Consider the following 18,034-nt stretch of genomic DNA (forward strand, 5'->3'; position numbering starts at 1 on the left):
AGAGCGGTATCCTTTTGTAAACGTTAACAAAATTGTATGCTTTTATTTGTCCCAAACCGGAAACGACGCATTCATGAAGCGTGAGCTTTGAAGCCCGATTGGTCTTTTGCATCGACAGGAGGCGTATGTATGGAAGAAGAGGTTTAGGGCTAGTGAAGAAGAAGAAGAAAAGCTTGGCAAGATTGTTACTTTTATCTCAAAATTCGGATTTGTTAAATTTCAGAATTTTCATTTTGAACTCAGAATCCTATTTTATTTGCATAATTCTGACTTAAAGTGATCGGTCTGAAATTAAAGCCCGAATCCTCCAATAGGTAAATTATGATCGCTTACTTCCGTGACGTAGTCAGGCCGATGTGTCAAATCAAGCAGACTTCATAAATTCCAAAATACTGTTTAATCTCTTCTGAGTTTTTTTTTTGTAGTACTGTAGCAACTTTGTATATAGTTGGAGTTCTGTCGTTTCCAATTGCCTAGGGAGGCCGTGAAGGCAGCAGAAGGGAGGAGATGGCTGAGAGAGCCGGGGCGTGTTGGAAGACTGAGGCTCCACACACTTTCTTGAATTCTTGTTTTGTCCAATAAAGAGCCCGGTTACGATACTTGCCTGGTACTTCGGTAACGCTACAGTACTGACATATTTAATAAATTGCCAATGTTTGCTCTGACAAAGACATACCGTTTTTTCCATGTATAATGCGCAAAATGTAACTAATTTATTGTCCCCAAATTGATTCTGACAAAAGAGAACTCCACAATGTAAATTTCCGTTTATTCAATGGAAAGGGCCTTTCAGGAACTAAGAGAAGTACACACAATGGACATAAATTACAGAGGCAAATTAATGAAGTGTGGCAAAACAATGAATCCACACTGAGCAGGATGCCGAAGAATCAGTTGTCTGGATTTGTCATTCAATGGTGTGAGCATTTTCATTTATCCTGTACATGAAATACTAAATGATAGTACAAAAAGGAATACAAAATACAAAAAGCGTAAAACTGCCCTCAAATGATCCATAAATATTCATATTGACGCACATTGGTTTGACAAAACAATGACTTCTGTAAACATTTTCAACATGTGTGCATTACTATTTAAAAAAAAAAAAAAAAAAACACAGCAGTCGCATAGTAATTGAAAGGATTTCATGATAAAACCAAGCCCAGGGTAAAAATATATGACACTTTTTGGCCATCACCGTGGAATTCCTTCACAGATGGACTGAACTTTCAGTGGGAGATGTGGAAATTGCTGTTTTTCTTTTTTGGACACGCAACAGACTGTGATTTTAGGTGATAAATGATGGCAGCCTTGTCATACTGCATAAGATGGGAGGGGGGGGAGGGACAAAAAAGACTTTCACTTAAAGAAAAGTTAAAAACAAGGTCCATTATGTCTCGGTCACTGATTCCATGCTTCCTTCAACTTTTTTTTTTTGCTTCATAGAACCGGCAAAGGACTTTCAGCAGTTGTATTGGAGTAGAGACGTTACTTAAGGCAAGCGGAACTCATCGGAGCGACAGTGGCACTATGGCGCTCGCATCCTGTCAGCTCTCATGCGCACAACTTTTGTTCTTTTTTTTTTTTTTGCGGGCACTTGTAAAATCGACTGCTGACTCTTGTCAATCTAATTCACAGTTTACCACTTGTCCCTAACAGCCCACCGATCGGTTAACACAAATTCGGGTCCCCCCTTCATGACGACGGCGGATCTCCCTCTATTTACGTGTAGCAATTAAATTAAAAATATACAGTGTATGAGAAGTCGGAGCTATTGGGCTGATGGAGCGACTTGCACGATGTTACGCTCGGAAACTCTTACGCCCTGTTGTCATCGCCGAGATCCTTCAAAGTATTTGGAAAGAAGGCATACGAGTGTTTACTGGGCCGCTAAGTGGGAGGAGGAGGGGCTTGTGTCACCTGAACTTAAAAACAGCAATAAACTGACTTATCAACTAGTGGCATATGTGTACATACGGTTGCTCCTCAGCCGTGCACATGCTCAGTGCGTCCTGCATGGACCTTACGCGCGCACACACAAGGTTGCTGAAGAGGTTGCCTCGAAAGGTTGGACACTCGCGGGATTTTCGGTCAGAATACAGTTTAACTAACACACACACACACACACACACACACACATGCCCCACCCCCCAAAAATGCAACACCCCACCCCATCGCTGGGAATTCAGGACGACGAGTGTGGAGGAGAGCCTAAACAACTTCATCATCACAGGAGTTGTCTGTTGGTCGCCGTGGAGATGGCATCTCCACTACCAGCTCATGAGAGAAGTGCGACCCAGGGTCATGAAGTAGACCTGGCTGGCACCTCCAGCCCGCACAGAGGCAAAGAAGACCTGCGGGACAAAGACATGAACTTCTCTGTTGAGTCATGATGAAATTGCACGGGAAGCGCAACGGACCTTGTCATTCCGCTCGCACAGGAACTTGAGTCTCTGGGCTCGTTTGTGCATAAAGACGCCATCCAGGTGGCCGGTCTCCACTGAGCGGATCTCGATGGCCTTTTCACCCCAGCCCATGATTTGGTTCGACCTAATGTAGGCTGCACACAGAGAGACGCAAGCGTCCATTTTGATTCCATGCATATTTCCATCTTAAGCGACAAACAATTCAAAGTGTGCCACTTGAAGTACGCAGAGTAAATAAATCCAGCCTTACCCACTGAAGTTGGCATTTCCCCCCATTGTAGCACCACGTCCTTGGTGATGCGCCCGTACGTGTTCACGTAGACACCCTCGTCCTCGTAGCAGACGAGCAGTTCTATTCCGTCCGTGTTGGGCAGGATGATAATAGCGTGGCACTGAATGCTGGTCTGGATCTGAAGGCCATTGAGGGACCATTTAGGGAAGGCGAGTCAAACAAAGCAAGGGGAAGTTGAGCCGGGGCATTTACGTGGGTGGGTAGATAGATATCGTAGACTGCGCCCGAGTCCACATCCACAGCGTGGAAGCCTGAGCAGGAGCCATAGATGACCTTTAACCTCTGACCTTCCTCGACAGTCAGGTCCACCAGCAGAGGTTTGTGCACCAAGTCGCCAAATGACTGAAAGCGAGTGAGGGTCAAATTATGACGCTGGCGTCAAACACAGCAAGAAAGAAAACTTCCAACTGGCTCACCTTGAAGGCCATGAACTTGTGGTACGGTTTGGGCGCCCAAGCGTAAACCTCCACCGAGTTCTTCAAGGCCAGCACCAAAAATTTGATCCTCTCGTATTTGACTGGAACACACGTTGGTTAATTACAACGAGAACGTTTCTTCTGGCCAGAAGTGAACGGCTTGCTGCCGACTGGGCCCACGCACCGACTTTGTAGTGGACGCAGCCTTCCAGGTCGCCCACGTTAACCCAACCCTGCTTCTTTTCCACCTCTGGGTCATTATGCAAAATCTTGTTCCGCAGCCATGACAGGTAATACACTCGCAGCTTGTTCTTCTTGCCTGAGAGGAACAGATACATTCCTCAAGTTAATGCTTCATTATTGACATGCGCTGGCTCAATGCAATGGTTTTACCCGAAATGGTCACCAGAACGTTGAGACCCTCAAGGACATCCATCTGCTGGATACGCCGCCTGTTGATCAGCGGGTAGACCTTGCCCTGACCGCTGCGGTCCAGCAGCATCAGACCGCTCTCGGTCCCCACCAGCAGGTTGACCCCTGGATTCGCAAACGTGCCTTAGCAATTCTCGCCTTAGCCGCCGCGATGACATCACAGCACGGTATTAGAAAGTCTTACCCCAAAGGGCGGCGCACAGAATCTCGGAGTTGAACCGCTTTTTGTATTTGCGGATCTCCGGCGTGTCACTCGGCGGACGCGTGTTGACGGGGTTGACGTTGACCACCGAGCCTTTGCGGGACGGGTCAGACCTCAGCGGGTCCGCGAGACGAACATCTTGCCCAAATGCTGCTGCGGGCAGAGGGGAGACGACATTCGAACTATTCGATAGCAAACGGAAGCCGTGCTTTGACCTACCCATGTTGTTGAGCGAGCTTCCACTGGATGGGGAAATCTGGAGGAGGCGAGGGTCGATGAAGGGAGTGAAGGACGACGACGACTTGTGTTTGGACATGGAATTACTCTCGGATTGGCTCTATCCAAGAAAAGAAAAAGTAGGAGTTAACAGAGCGACAAGAGCATTTGTTACTCTGCCGCAGCTACAGTGGAAGACGCATTGAAACTGGTCAACTGGGGGAAAACATCAGTACCGTAATTTTCGGACTATAAGTCGCGGTTTTTTTTTTCATAGTTTGGGGGTGGGGGGGGGGGCGACTTATACTCAGGAGCGACTTAGATACATATATGGGGTTTTTTCACTTTTTTGGGGCATTTTATGGCTGATACTCCGGTGCGACTTATAGTCCAAAAATTACGGTATGTTTTTTTTGTTGCCTAAAAACACCCAACTGTGAGGAGACTGTCTGGTTGTTTTTTGTTGAAAATGTGCCCAGAAGATTGCAAAATTATGCTCAGTGAATATTTTTTTTCCAAAACTTTGAAAAGCGCTTTAAAGTTTTCAAAAAATTTACTGGGGGGGGGGGGTGAGGAGATAATGGAATGGATCATACTCATGAGCCATTAGCTCTTCCTTTATGATTAGATCCCATTGAAAAAGGATTAAAAAAAAAAAAAAGTGTACATAAGCATATACTGTATAATAAAAAAACATTTTTGTTAAGGTTTATAATGGACAAAGCTGGAGTGAAGATACAGTCAAGTTAGTTTCAACAGAAAAAAGAAAGAGTGCAAAGGTAGAAGTAGCAGCAATGCTGCAGTACAATGCAGGCAAAAGAGGATCCGAAATTCACCACCATGATGCACCTGGTTTGAAGTAGTAGTAGTGACAAAAAACCCATCAAGCACTTATTATAAGCACAACGCAAAGCAGAGATATTGGCTTGTTAGTTCACCCCAAGAAGCTCCAATGGGGTTCACTTCATGCTATGCCCATGTTCTGCTACCAGGAGGTGTCAGCCAGGCCACAAGAAGGAAGAGAGCCAGAGGAAAAGTCAGGAGGATGGAGCCAGAGAATGCAGATCTGCCAGACCCAACAACCAGAATGGTACCATAGGTTTTGTGCAGGCTCAGAGATTTGATTTCTTTTTTTCTTTGTGTGGGGGGTGGGGGGCATTGATGAAAATGAGCAAATACAGTGGAACCTCGAAAGTCAAATGATGTGTGAGTGGGAATAAGATTCAATCGGTCAAATGCTGAGATTGTTGGCAAAAATTGTGTGGCGGTCAACATGGATTGTCATATACCGTAATTTTCGGACTATAAGTCGCGTTTTCTTTCATAGTTTGGGTCCGACTTATACTCAGGAGCAACTTATATACATATATGTTTTTTTTCACTTTTTTGGGCATTTCATGGCTGGTGCGACTTATACTCCGGTGCGATTTATAGTCCGAAAATTACGGTAATCTTCCACCTCAGTTGGAAGTCAAAGAGTTAAAGGTTCCACTGTAGATCAGTTTAACCGGTAGCAACAACGATCGTGGCGGTAGTTTAAAAGACTCGGAAAACGTGTGAAGAAAAAAAAAAAAATTGGCAGATTCAACTGGCAGTTGACCCAGATAGGTCGCCTGTGTCCGAGCCTGAACTCCCTGGAGTCCATTCTTGCAGGTGCTGGCCTCAGCCCGAGTGAGGGCAACGTACCTCGATGGCAACAAGCTTGTCCAGGGGATTCAGTGGGGACATGGCCAGACTGACATGGCTAGATGGTGATGAGAAGGAGGAGGAAAGCATGGATGTGGAAGAGGAAGGGGAGTGATGGCTTTGTTGGATAAGGTCTGGTAGGTGGTGAATGCAGCCAGTGAAGCCATTTTTCTCTTGTAGGCTCTGGCTGAGGGTTTGGGGCTGGCCGCGAGAGGCACCGGCCGGGGAAGAGGAGGAGAGATTGACCAACCGCTTAATGTCAGCGGTGTTCTGCAAGCAAGAACAGGCACACTTTTGGCTCGAGTGAACAGGAGGAAGAAAAGATGATGTGTGGTTTTTAAGATCCTCTTCTTCCAACAAACAACATATTTGGCTGATATTTACTTCATACAAAAAAAACAAAAATCGAGGGCCGTGGCGATTGGATGAGAACCCTGAACAAAGACACACTTGCCAACGTGCTCTTTGGTTTGACGAAAGAGGAGGTTCCCGTTTCCTCTCCCCTACCTGTCTGATGACCAGTGTGCCATCCTTTGACGGTGTGGTGGACTGGTTGCCTTCAGAATCTTCAACAAACATGGTTTTGGCAGATCCGGTCTCCCCGTTGCTCAGCCTCCTGCGGAGAAGATTCGATGTGGAGAATCAGAACTTTAAGAATATCTATTCCAAAGAGATGGGACAGAAAAGAATAGCACAACAAAAACTAACCCAGAACGGGAGTCCTCTGCTCCCGAGGTCGAATCTTCTCCCGCCTCCTGGTCCACTTCCTCATCATCCTCCTCATCAGTTGTGCCGGAATCTTCACTTGAGGAAGAGTAGTCAGTCACCTTGTGGGGAGGCCGCACGTCGTCCACTGCACGAAGCTCCTTAGCGAGGGCTGTCAGGTCCTAAACCCAAAAAGCAGGTAACATGGGAGTGCGTCTTCAAATGTGGTGGCGGTGGTTTTCACCACAGAGTGAGGAAGGATATGCAGGAACACAATGTCACATCGCAAGAGGAACAAAAAAAATGGCATCATCAGCCAGAGGAACTCAAAGGGTCTAAGTTTTGATATTTTTGTACCCAACAATGACTAGTGGTGATATGATGCCCTCTCTTTTCACAAACTTACAATGGCAGCCATCAAGTGAAGGTTGAAGGGTCATCTCGTGAATAGGAAACACTTACAGCAGGTCGAGTCGGCCTGGCAAAATTCTTTTCCTCCGTTTTTTTGGGAACATTCTCAGGGCGCTGGAGAGGGGTTCCTTCCGATTTGGAGGATGCTTTGAGGGTCAAAAGAGGAAAGTGGGTTAGAAAATGTTGGGCTTGATTTCATTTTGGCAAAGTTGGCAGACAGACAGACAGAAAGTGAAAGCTGATTACGATAACGGGCGACTCACAGCGTGGTCTGAAGCGGTCTCCGGGACTGGCTTGGGCGCTCGAGTTGGACGAGCCGGACGAACTCCCGCTTCCTGGCCGAGGCTGCAGCTTCTCGACGCGGTCCCATAGGGGGCGCTGCTCCACATTACTGCCCGGCAGAAGAAAATTTCAATAAAACATTTTGAACGGACTGCACCCTATGGCGTCCATATCAACCACTTCGACAAAGGTTGGGTTGAGGATCGCTCCAACAACCTTAGAGTTGAGAGGCCGACACTCTACCCCGTTTTGAAGTGGATCAATTTGGCTCCATCTTCTGGACTTACCCAGATGCATTCCTCTGGGCACCAGGCTGCAATGGCAGCGGAGACTCCCGGCGTGACAGGACCGGTGAACGGGACGTTGTTCTCACAGGTACCTGAACATGACGTACACAACGTTTGCTTGAGAGCGGTTCGACTCTCACGCCTCTACATCTATTTCAGCAAAACATTCATCTCGAAACATCAAATCAATGACAGACAAGACAGGAAGTGAATGGGGAACACGGGGGGGAGGGCAACTCCTTTACCTTGGGAGGCACTTCCTCACCAGGCTGGTGGTGAAGGGGAGGTTGGGGCTGGGGGTCAGTGCGTACAGGCGATGGGTGGTGATGATGATGGGCATCCTGGGCGCGCATGTGCAGTTGTGCAAAATTAGTCGTGACACCGCCGGGCTCGCTAAAGGACTGGGAGCGAGCGACCGCAGGCAGAGAAGGAGGAGGAGGAGGAGGAGAGGGGGCAGCGCTGTTGCTGCTCTTGAGAGCAGCAATGTGGGACCACTGGACCTTCAGGGAGGGAAGGAGGAAGGGAGGAAGGAAGGAAGGAAGGAAGGGAGGGTGTGAAAAACAGCAAAACACAAGGGAAGATGTGTGGTGTGCATGCACGCAGTCAATAACAACCATGCAAACAAGGGACAATACAAAATAAAGATAGCAATCACTGTCAGGACGTATACATGTGGTGACTCCAAGAGCTCGGACCAGCGCCCGAAATCAGAGTCCGCTCTTCGTTTACCGCTAAACCAGTCAGTCCAGAATCAACTTCAATTGGTTCACGGAGGAGCAGTTACCTGAGGCTCCATGGGCCGGTGCATGGCAGAGGCCTCGGATGAGCTGCTCCCATTCGAGAAGGCTTCGGAAGAGCGAGGGGGAAGAGGAGGCTGCTTGGGAAGAGGGGCAGCCTGAGGAGAGCCCTGAATATTCTTACGGTATCGCTCGTCAGCCTGGGGTGGGGGGAAAGACAAAGAGACAGACAATAAGGTAAGTGTGGGGGAACAGCAGTGGTGAGAATCAAGCTCATGAGGTCCATCATGACACTCAGAAATCCTCTCAACTGCCTCGAAAGATGAGATGAAGGAGGACAGACATGTTAAGAGTAAATAGATTGAGGGCTGGATTCAATGCTGCCCCACCCCAATCCAAAGAAGAAAAAAAAAACTTCTAGAAAGTATTTGTCTATTTGTTTTTCTTTCTTGGGAAACCTCAACCTCTCCTCTGTCCTCTTAAACATTTGAAAAAGATGCACACCTGGAGTTAGTCGGTATAAATGAAGCGCTGTGACAGACGAAGGAATATACATTTAACGCAGGTCAACGTGATTGTGTGACTGACCAGCAACATGGCCTGTTCACGCAGCAACTGCTCCTGGAGCATCTCCAAATGTCTCTGCTCCTCCTCAAGCTGCCGCCGGATGTACTCCTGTCGAGCCAAAAAGATAGTCAGCGTTAGAACACCAATATCAATGTTCAGCTTTAGTATTGTATATGTTGTTGCTTTAAGTACCCATGTCTTACTATATTTAGTTGGCAAAAGTAAATTATTGTACCGGAGCCTGGGACTAAAAAAAAAAAAAAAAAAAAAAAAAAAAAAAAGAGTTGCTGAAATACAAAGATAGAAGGCAAATGTGGCCCCACTTGGGCTACACACATTTACCCGACCAGGCCAGTAGAAATTTAGGATTATGATATATATATATTTTTTTTTTGAAAGGTCTGTTTTTATCGATCTGAATTCAGCATGATTAACTGTTTGAAAAGAACAGACCTGCTCACGATCGTTCCTCCTTTTCTCATCCTCAGCACGTCGGCGCTCCTCCTCCTCCTTTCGCCTGCGATCCATCTCCTCAACGCGTCTCTTCTCCTCTTGCTCCCGCCGACGCTGATCGCGCTCCTGCTGCCGTCTCATTTCTCGTTCGCGTCTCTGTTGCTGCCATTTTTAAAACACAAATATGTATTCGTCGACTTGATCGGTTGTCAGCTCTGGGACGAATGGAAACAATTCGGATGAGATTGTCAGCCAACCTCTTCGAGGCGCCGCCGCTGCTCCTTCTGCTGCTCAATACGCTTCTGCCTCTCGGCCAGTAGTTGGCGCTTGTATTCCTCCTGTTCGCGAAGTTGCTGCTCCTGCAACAGTTGCTGACGGCGGAGAGCTTCCGACCTCTCCTTGTTCTCCTGCTGTAGGCGAATGAAGTCTCGACGGAGCGTCGACTCGCCCGGCACATTGACAATGGAGCTAGGCCGTGACAATTAGACACGTTAAACGCTGCAGTGAGGAGTAAGTCGTGAGGAACGCACAAAGAGCCGCAACCAAACCTTGGTTCTCCCTCTTGTTCTGCTGGATCTTCTTCCTCTTCTTCACTGCCACTGTACTCGTACTCAGTCTCATCTGCGTGCAGAAGATAGTCCAAGTCATGCAAATGTGACATAAGGGTGTATTCCTCAGAATCGGGGAGACACCTTTTTCGCCCCTCTTCTTCTTGGTGCGATCAATGTGGTCTTTCAGCTGAATTCGGACCTGCCTCTCGTTGGGCTGGTCACGGATGAAGGGGTGCTTGAGCAACTGTTCGGTCGGCGGCCTCTGCGTGTAGTTCTTCACGAGACAACCTTCGATGAAACTGAAAAACTTTTTGGACCTGGACAGTCCATCAATAAAAGTGCAAAATTCATTCAGTTCAGTGACAAGGCAAGTTTCCCATCCATCCTCTATACGGCTTGACCCCATAGGGGTCACGAGCAGATCACTTTGACCTACTCAACTCACCATTTTTTGGATTTGAGTCTTGGAGGCGGGTTTCTCGGAATCAGGAAGAGCGCTCGCATGGGATGCATGTCACAAAGCGCTGCAAGTGCATGCGTCATAGTAGATCACAAACAAAAAGACTCAAAGTGCGTTCAAAGAGAGAGAGAAACTCACGTGGCGCTCCTTCGGCCATCTCAATTGCTGTGATTCCACAAGACCACAGATCGCTCTGCAATAAATCAACAGTGTGAAGCTCACGCGCACGCGCACGATTCAAAAGAGGGTCTTACCCGGTAGTCGTATGTCGCGTCGGGGTTCTCGTCACAGGCGATGACTTCTGGGGCCATCCAATAGGGAGTACCAATGAAGGTGTTTCTCCTGCCCACCGTTCGATCAAGCTGGGCACTTACACCAAAGTCCACTGAGGGTTGGAAGAAAAGTTTCATGGACCATTGGAAAATGACAGCTGCACGTCAGGTTTTTTTTTTCGGACAACAACTACTTGCCTAATTTGACTTCGGCATTCTCTGTCAATAGGACATTCTGGCCCTTGATGTCACGGTGGATGACGTGGTGGGCGTGGAGGTGAGCCAGACCCTACCAAAGGTAGACAACATGGTCAAGATGAGATATTTCAGCTTGTCACAGAAAAAAAAAAAAAAAAAACATCACTGGTAAAAGCATCCGACAGCCCAGCCCAAGGGCAACAGGCCGAAAAGGGGTCAATAATGAAAGTGGAAATTGACCACTAAAGAGGAACCATGAATTTTAGCTGGCAGTGAGACAATAGCATCATTTGCGAATACCAGTACATTCCTTTATTATCAAAAACAATTACATCATTTGATGATTGATTAGTTACTGCTTAATTGATTAATCACTGCAACCTCTCATAGAAACCAATCTGTGATTTCACTTAACGGGGGTCCCACTTAAATGAAACTTTTTTTTTTTTTTTAATCAGTTTCAATAAAAGATGAAAAGGGAATGGAAGAGGAGCACTTACTCGGAGTATTTCTCTGGAGATATAGGCAATCCAATCTTCCTTTAGCTGGTTTCCCTTGGTGTTCTTCACTAGGTCTGTGATGGAACCAGCTCCGCAGAACTCCATCACCAACTGAACATCCAAAAATAGAGGAAAAAGGGAAGAGAAACATTTTATGATCCGTGGAAAAAAATAGATGGTGGTTGTATAAGTTTCAACAATCACCCAAATGTAAGAATTTTTGTACGAATTTTGAAGACCTACCCACAGCTGGTCGTCATGTCCGGGTGGACTCTTTTTAATAAAAGCGCCATAGTAGGTGGCAATGTTTCTGTGGTGGGAATACTTCTTGAGCATATTAATCTCCAATTTAATTTCCTCCTCTTCATCCTGCACACAAACAAATGAGTGATGAATGATTCAAGCTACTACTGGGACACCGTCTGGCATACTTACTAACATTCCCAAGAGACGCACAAATTCCAAAACTATCTCCCGCACGGTTCCCGATCAGTCATTAGTCGCCCTAATCTCGTGACGAAGTAAAACGTTCCCATTGTGGGGAATGACACTGGCTCGTGACAAGCATCTTTTCTCGAAAAAAAAATGCACCAGCTGGTAGCTATGAAAACCAGGCAGCGTCAATGTTTGAGTAAACAATACATAAGATATTTTATTTTTGACTTAAGAAGTGGGGGAAAAAAAGAAAAAGAAATCTGATATTTTTCAGCCGATGCCAATCAACCGAAAATCATAATCAGCCTTTTCCTATGGTATGATTAGATCGGGTCAACTCGAAATGCCAATTGTTCCAAAATTGCATTCTATAAAAGGCACTGAACAAGAGAGTTTGTAATTATCCCAAAATAGAACAAGAAAAAAAATATATATACCGTAAATTCCGGACTATAAGCCGCACCGGACTATAAGCCGCACCAGCTAAAATTGGGGGATTTTTTTTGTTTTTTTCTTATATAAGCCGCACCGGACTATAAGCCGCACGTGCACACGCGGTTTTTTTTTTTACAAAGAAAGACCGTTCACAGAAAGCCTTTTTAAAGTTTTAATAACATACTTTAACATGTCTTTCTAAACATTGCCTGTGACGAAGGGTTTAGAGCCCTTTGACGCAGGTCACCTAGCGTGCATTCCTACTAAAGCTCATAATAGTCACAAGCAACACAGCCAGAACAAGCAGTAGCCATAGTAGTGTTTCAAAATAGTATTTTTGTTGGGTTTTTTTCTTCAAGATACCGCAGTGTATAGAAGTGATCAAGTCAACACAAAAATCACGAAAAAAAAAATCCTTATGCAAGCCGCACCTGACTATAAGCCGCGGGGTTCAAAATTTTGGAAAAAAGGCGCGGTTTATAGTCCAGAATTTACGGTACATCGCTCATTAGTAATTACCTTGCCGCTGTCGTAGTCACGTGGACAATCCCTAACATAAGGGTATAAGCATAAAGTTGACAATTTCTTCTTTTATTTACTCATTCCAATAATCCTATGTCATTATGAGCTAAATGAGGCCGACAAGCTCTCGGATTTGGGTTGAAACGGACATTTTTTCCTCGTAAGAACGAAAGAATCATGCTTCAAACCTCTGTGACGTCCATGACCTTGATGGCAGCCAGCTGTCCGGTCTTGACATGACGTCCCTGAGAGAAATGGTTTCAAAATCTTACGAAATTATACAAACATTGCTTACATTAAATCTCAAATTCTGCAAAGACTTTCAACTATAAAACACATTCACACGTGCTTTATTTTCTCTAAGGTAAATCAATGAAAAAAGGTTGACAATGACTGCCACGACGCACCGTTAATTCATCATTAGAATTGTTGATGTGGACATTCAGATAAAATACCATCACATGCTGGAATGATGGTACAGCAACATTTGAAGAGGTTTGTAATGATTTGAAATGCTAGTTGAGGGATTATAATTTGAGATACATGAATCATTTTAACCTAATGCGGGCAATTCTAATCAATTACCGTTTTTTTCCATGTATAATGCACAAAATTTAACTAATTTAATGTCCTAAAATCTGGGGTGTGCATTATACATGGGTAAATTATTAATTTTTTTTATCCGGATATCATACGGTATGGAAGTTTATCTGTGCCATCGGATTTTGAATTCGAATTTGTAGCACTGAATTTTTTTACATCCAATTTTTAACACTGAATTTTTTTTTGCATCTAAATCAGACTTTGAATTTTAAAAGCCATCGAATTTCTAGCACTGAATTTTTTTTTCCTAAGACATTTTTTTATATGTCTCAAAAAATTCAGTGTCAAAAAATTCCATGTCTTAAAAAATTCAGTGTAAAAAAATTCGACATCTCAAAAAATTCAATGTAAAAAAATTCAATGTCTAAAAAAATTCAGTGTAAAAAAATCCGATGTCCCCAAAAATTCAGTGTAAAAATATTCAGCGCGGACATCCGGGGTAACCAAGGGAGAAGTAATCGATCCCTGTATCAAATCATCCAACGTTCAGCCAATCAAGTTACGCTCCATTGGTCATGTGACGTCGAAACAGGAACGTCGTGAAGTTCAAAGGTAACAGTAACAGTTAATACTGTAATACTGTAATGAACTTGAACTTCACGACGTTCCTGTTTCGACGTCACATGACCAATGGAGCGTAACTTGATTGGCTGAACGTTGGATGATTTGATACAGGGATCGATTACTTCTCCCTTGGTTACCCCGGATGTCCGCGCTGAATATTTTTACACTGAATTTTTTGAGATGTCGAATTTTTTTACACTGAATTTTTTTAGACATTGAATTTTCTGACACTGAATTTTTTGAGACATTGAAAAAAATGTCTTAGGAAAAAAAAATTCAGTGCTAGAAATTCGATGGCTTTTAAAATTCAAAGTCTGATTTAGATGCAAAAAAAAATTCAGTGTTAAAAATTGGATGTAAAAAAATTCAGTGCTACAAATTCGAATTCAAAATCCGATGGCACAGATAAACTTCCATAGTACGGAGGCCGTCATTACTGATGCGCTTTCTTCTCTGCTGTTCACTTCAAACACGCTCCATACGAACACAATGCTCTCGTATCAGACGCTTGCTAGATCACCTGCTCGTTTGCTGTCACAATGTACCCTACACAAATCCGAAACATTTCTTCGCTATTGAGTATGCTAGCGCATGCGCAGTGATACTGACCAGCAGAATAACATCCGGTTGTTCCCAAAGATGATCTTTTTTCTGAAATAATTTTACGTTCACGGACTTATGTAAGAGTCAAAATTTGGGTGCGTATTATACATGGGTACAGGCTTTTTTCCAGCATCAACATGCCATTTTTAGGGTGCGTATTATACATGGGGGCGCATTATACATGGAAAAAAACGGTAATGAGCATAGGTGTTTTGCAGAAATTTCCTATCTTTATTGTTGTGACTCAGATCAAGATCACGTCACTTTTTTAGAAGCGGTTTATGCAGAAACATGGGGAAGTCAGTGTGTATTGGAGTCAACAAAAACAAGTAAAGCACCTTGATTGAACATTTCCAGAAGTTTGCGCATATATGAATCAATCGTGTCTTTGTGTTTCAACTGCAACCCATTTGGATAATGGACTGTCGGACGATATGCACTTTAGGAAGAACACCCAAAGTTTTGTTGAAAAAGGAGCAGCCATTTCGCGAACACTGCAAGTCTTGTGACTTGTGATTAGACTAAGGGTCATCATGTGTGTCACATTCTTGCATTCCGCTGAATGTAATGAAAAAACGCAGAACCAAATGCCATCAGGTAGCTGGCGTATGCCATCTTACTTGTTTAAACCAACTGCGAACCAGGATAGCAACAGCATTTAGCATTCACCAACGTTTTGGCGCAAATAGTGAACACCGCATTGACATATCCAGATGAAAGCTCCAAGCAGACCAAGAGAAACTGACTGTAAATGTTTGGAGGAGTCGCTTCCTTGCTTGTGTGAAGCGCATTGTGTTGCCTTTTTGCGCCATGTAACTAAAGGTGACGTTCCTGGCCGGACAACCATCGCACGGGGAGAACATGCAAACTGGAGCCAGAATCCAACCCACGACCTCTGAGATGCTAATGAGTCGACCACCATGAAAAGGATAATCAATTTATCCTTTTTTTTTTCTTTTTAAACAACCCGATTCATCAGTAATAAAAACCGAGCGCTGGTTTTCCTGAAATGTGCTAATTAGCATATTGTAGGGGTGCTTATTAGGATAGGGGCAACCCCAATTCCAATCCACTGCCTGTGTTACAATGAGTGGGGAAACGTCAGGAAAAACATTTACCGTTGCAACACCTGCCACGTACGTCATGCTCCTATGGAGAAAGTCACTGAGTGCAGTGTCAAGTTTGCACCAAAAGAAGGTGCTAATACACTGTGAGAATGGTCGTGATTGGGTTAGCAAGCACAATGTTGACTGGAGACTGGAAAGGTCTGGGATTGTTGCATTTTGTGAATCACAGAAACCTGATTACGTTTTCAGATTTTCCCACGCTTTAATCAAATTATTTAAATTTAATTTAATCATGGCCAGCTCATCATCTCTAGGAGTGCGCAGACTACAATTAACACACAACTTTATTGCACCCTGGTGAGCTTAAGTGATGGATAGCAAACAACGTCATTGCAGACAGAATAGTTGGGTTGGGGGGGAAAAAAGTTGACCACAAAAAATTGGTTGAAACAAAACATTTTTTTTATCGGAACTTGACGCGTTAGACACAAAGTTCAATGTAATGCAATAGTTGAACATTATCAAGGTAAATTCCAATTAAATAGTGAGGGATACATTGAGTTTGCTTCTTTTTTAGAAAAAAATAATGTAATTTCATTGTAATTCTTTCATTATGTCATCTATTTAGGTACATGTTCAATTTGTTATTAATATCACGATTGCAATATTCAAAAAACATATCGCATGTTTTTCCAACATATAAGGGGTTTCTACTTCAGTAGAAATATTCAAGGCACGTTTAAAGACCTATTTATGTCCTCTCGCATTTAGTTGAAACTACATGTTGGCCAATTTGATAACGGCTTCTATTCTCTCTCCTGGGTGACGACCAAATTGAAAGTCGCTGCCACTATAAGGTCGCACGCAAGGAAGACGATGATAAATGACATTGTTTTGACATATGGATGGGATCAGACTGCTTCTAATAAAAACAATCTGGTACCGATTCAGTTATTTTGTCCAGTATCGGACTCCGTACTGATACCGTGGATCGGATTGTACCATCATTCCAAAAAATTAAATAAGCAAACAAGGTTGCTTAGTGAATTGTAATTTATCAATGATGGAAGCGTTGTTAAAATAATGATCAGATTGACAATGACAGCTTTGGTTTGGCTTGAAATAATAACCGACTGACGATGACAGACGGGTAGTACGATAAATGGATTGACACTGTCCGGATCGGATTGTAAACTATCAAAAACATCTGAATTAATTTGGAATTAGGCAGAAATTGGACCGACAGTGCAAAATGTCATTTTTTTTATGTAACAACCACCCCTGATTCAAACATGAATCTCCCTTCTCATAACAGCCAGCAAAGTTCATTTTTAGAAGAAAAGCAGGACGCCAGCAGCTGAACAATATGTGAGAAGGATTCCCATGAACTGAACTGGACTTAGTTCTGAGCAGACATTAAAATTGCTCCGACTTCGAAGGAATGGAAGGCATGGAATAATATTAAATCAGGTCGCACTTCCTCATCGACATATCAGTAAGGTATGACAGTCGATGAATCAGACTGATTCATTCTTGAACTTTAAGATCACATTTAGTAACGTGAAGAATCAGCACCGAATCAGAGTGAGACAACTCAGGCGAGACAAAAGTGATGTCATGTTTCTGCAGCACACATCTGCAAAATTTGCAAACGGGGTTGTTTAGTTTTCGCCTATCAAGAGAAATAGATAAGAAAAAAAACAATACACCAACAACAACGAGCTCGTGGTGATCATCTGTCTCCTGTAGGACAGAAGACGACCTGCCCCCCCTTCCAACCAACCTTGTATACTTGCCCGTAGGTGCCATTTCCAACCACCTCGACCAATTCAAATATGCCGGCTGGGTCCTAGAAGAGAAAAGATGGAGTGGATGTTAAGGAAAAGAAGAAATAGCGTCTGATGTTGGGAGCATTATGCGCTAGCTGTTGCGCCCTGTTTAAGCCTCATGTGCCAAATAGATGGTGGAACAAAGGAAAAGCAGACAGCGGCAACACCTCGCGGCGGTTCAGCGCTCCTTTTCATTGCTTCCACCCAGACAAGGAGCCACATCTGTGGCTCGACTGAAGGCCACTAACGTTAGCCACGCGCTAGGATGTGTGCTTTGTCGAGTGGCGTTAAATCCACGCCAAGAAATCATTTGAAAACACGCGGTCTCGTGTGGGAAGAACTCACCCGCAGTGAAGCCAAGTCTATGTCTACTAGACTTTTAGCTGGGGAGTCGTTCGCCATCTTTCATATAAACGCCGTGTTTCCCTTTACAGCTGCTAACTTGTCAACGAATGGCTCATTTGAGTCTGCGGGGATATTGAATTGATGGATGTGTCCTATTTGTCTTTGGAGGGTCCGCTTTTCGGGGGTGGACGCTGGGTTCTTCCTACTCCATGTTGAGGTGGCAGCGGCGGACTCCCTGTTAGCACTCTAGCCGCCCTAGCCACTGCCCTGAAGCAGGCTTAGTGACTTCCGCCAACGACGTTTCAAAGTAAAAGACGTTCTTTCGGACAGGACGTTTTGTATTGACTACGAGCGGTATCTTTTGGGGTGAATACAAATAATCAATGTCAGTCATATATTTAACCTTAGAGTGACGTTTCTTGTTCGTTTTATAAGTCTCAATGTTGGCCATTTTTCAAAATATTCTACACTGAAAGTACGAGTGCCCAATTTCCGTTTCTTTTATTTATTTATTTGTTGTTTTTGCCGGTTAGCTTGC

General features: G+C 44.2%; 1 protein-coding gene across 3 annotated transcripts; it reads right to left on the reverse strand.

Annotated features, from left to right (window-relative positions):
• Positions 1–752: 752 nt before the first annotated feature.
• Positions 753–17,770, reverse strand: LOC133145302 (mitogen-activated protein kinase kinase kinase kinase 4-like). 3 transcript variants are annotated; one of them, XM_061268656.1, is made up of 31 exons: positions 17,497–17,770; positions 17,106–17,171; positions 12,674–12,730; positions 11,337–11,462; positions 11,094–11,204; positions 10,594–10,684; positions 10,378–10,508; positions 10,262–10,316; positions 10,109–10,187; positions 9,805–9,980; positions 9,661–9,733; positions 9,370–9,580; positions 9,113–9,274; positions 8,681–8,767; positions 8,140–8,292; positions 7,601–7,855; positions 7,356–7,447; positions 7,050–7,177; positions 6,838–6,932; positions 6,379–6,557; positions 6,178–6,286; positions 5,671–5,940; positions 3,988–4,105; positions 3,751–3,918; positions 3,528–3,671; positions 3,319–3,453; positions 3,135–3,235; positions 2,911–3,060; positions 2,677–2,836; positions 2,421–2,560; positions 753–2,354 (listed from the first exon to the last, which is right to left on the reverse strand). In XM_061268656.1, exons 1-31 carry the CDS (start codon positions 17,551–17,553, stop codon positions 2,271–2,273), a joined length of 3,963 nt encoding a protein of 1,320 aa, XP_061124640.1. In that variant the 5' UTR covers positions 17,554–17,770; the 3' UTR covers positions 753–2,270. The 3 variants fall into 3 exon arrangements, with proteins under 3 accessions (XP_061124640.1, XP_061124631.1, XP_061124649.1); XM_061268647.1 differs by having other exon boundaries at positions 3,751–3,921; XM_061268665.1 differs by lacking the exon at positions 5,671–5,940 and having other exon boundaries at positions 3,751–3,921.
• Between the last annotated feature and the right edge of the window lie 264 nt (positions 17,771–18,034).

The sequence above is a fragment of the Syngnathus typhle genome, linkage group LG2 (genome assembly GCF_033458585.1).
Source record: "Syngnathus typhle isolate RoL2023-S1 ecotype Sweden linkage group LG2, RoL_Styp_1.0, whole genome shotgun sequence".
Taxonomy (NCBI): Eukaryota; Metazoa; Chordata; class Actinopteri; order Syngnathiformes; family Syngnathidae; genus Syngnathus; species Syngnathus typhle.

What these genes read in the sequence shown, in the direction of transcription:
- LOC133145302 (XM_061268647.1), bottom strand. Translation starts at nt 17,553, where the DNA reads ATGGCGAACGACTCCCCAGCTAAAAGTCTAGTAGACATAGACTTGGCT. An exon ending in CCTACGGGCAAGTATACAAG is followed by an intron (nt 12,731 to 17,105) that starts GTTGGTTGGAAG and finishes CATTTCTCTCAG; the next exon opens with GGACGTCATGTCAAGACCGG. An exon ending in GGAGGAACGATCGTGAGCAG is followed by an intron (nt 8,768 to 9,112) that starts GTCTGTTCTTTT and finishes TTGGCTCGACAG; the next exon opens with GAGTACATCCGGCGGCAGCT.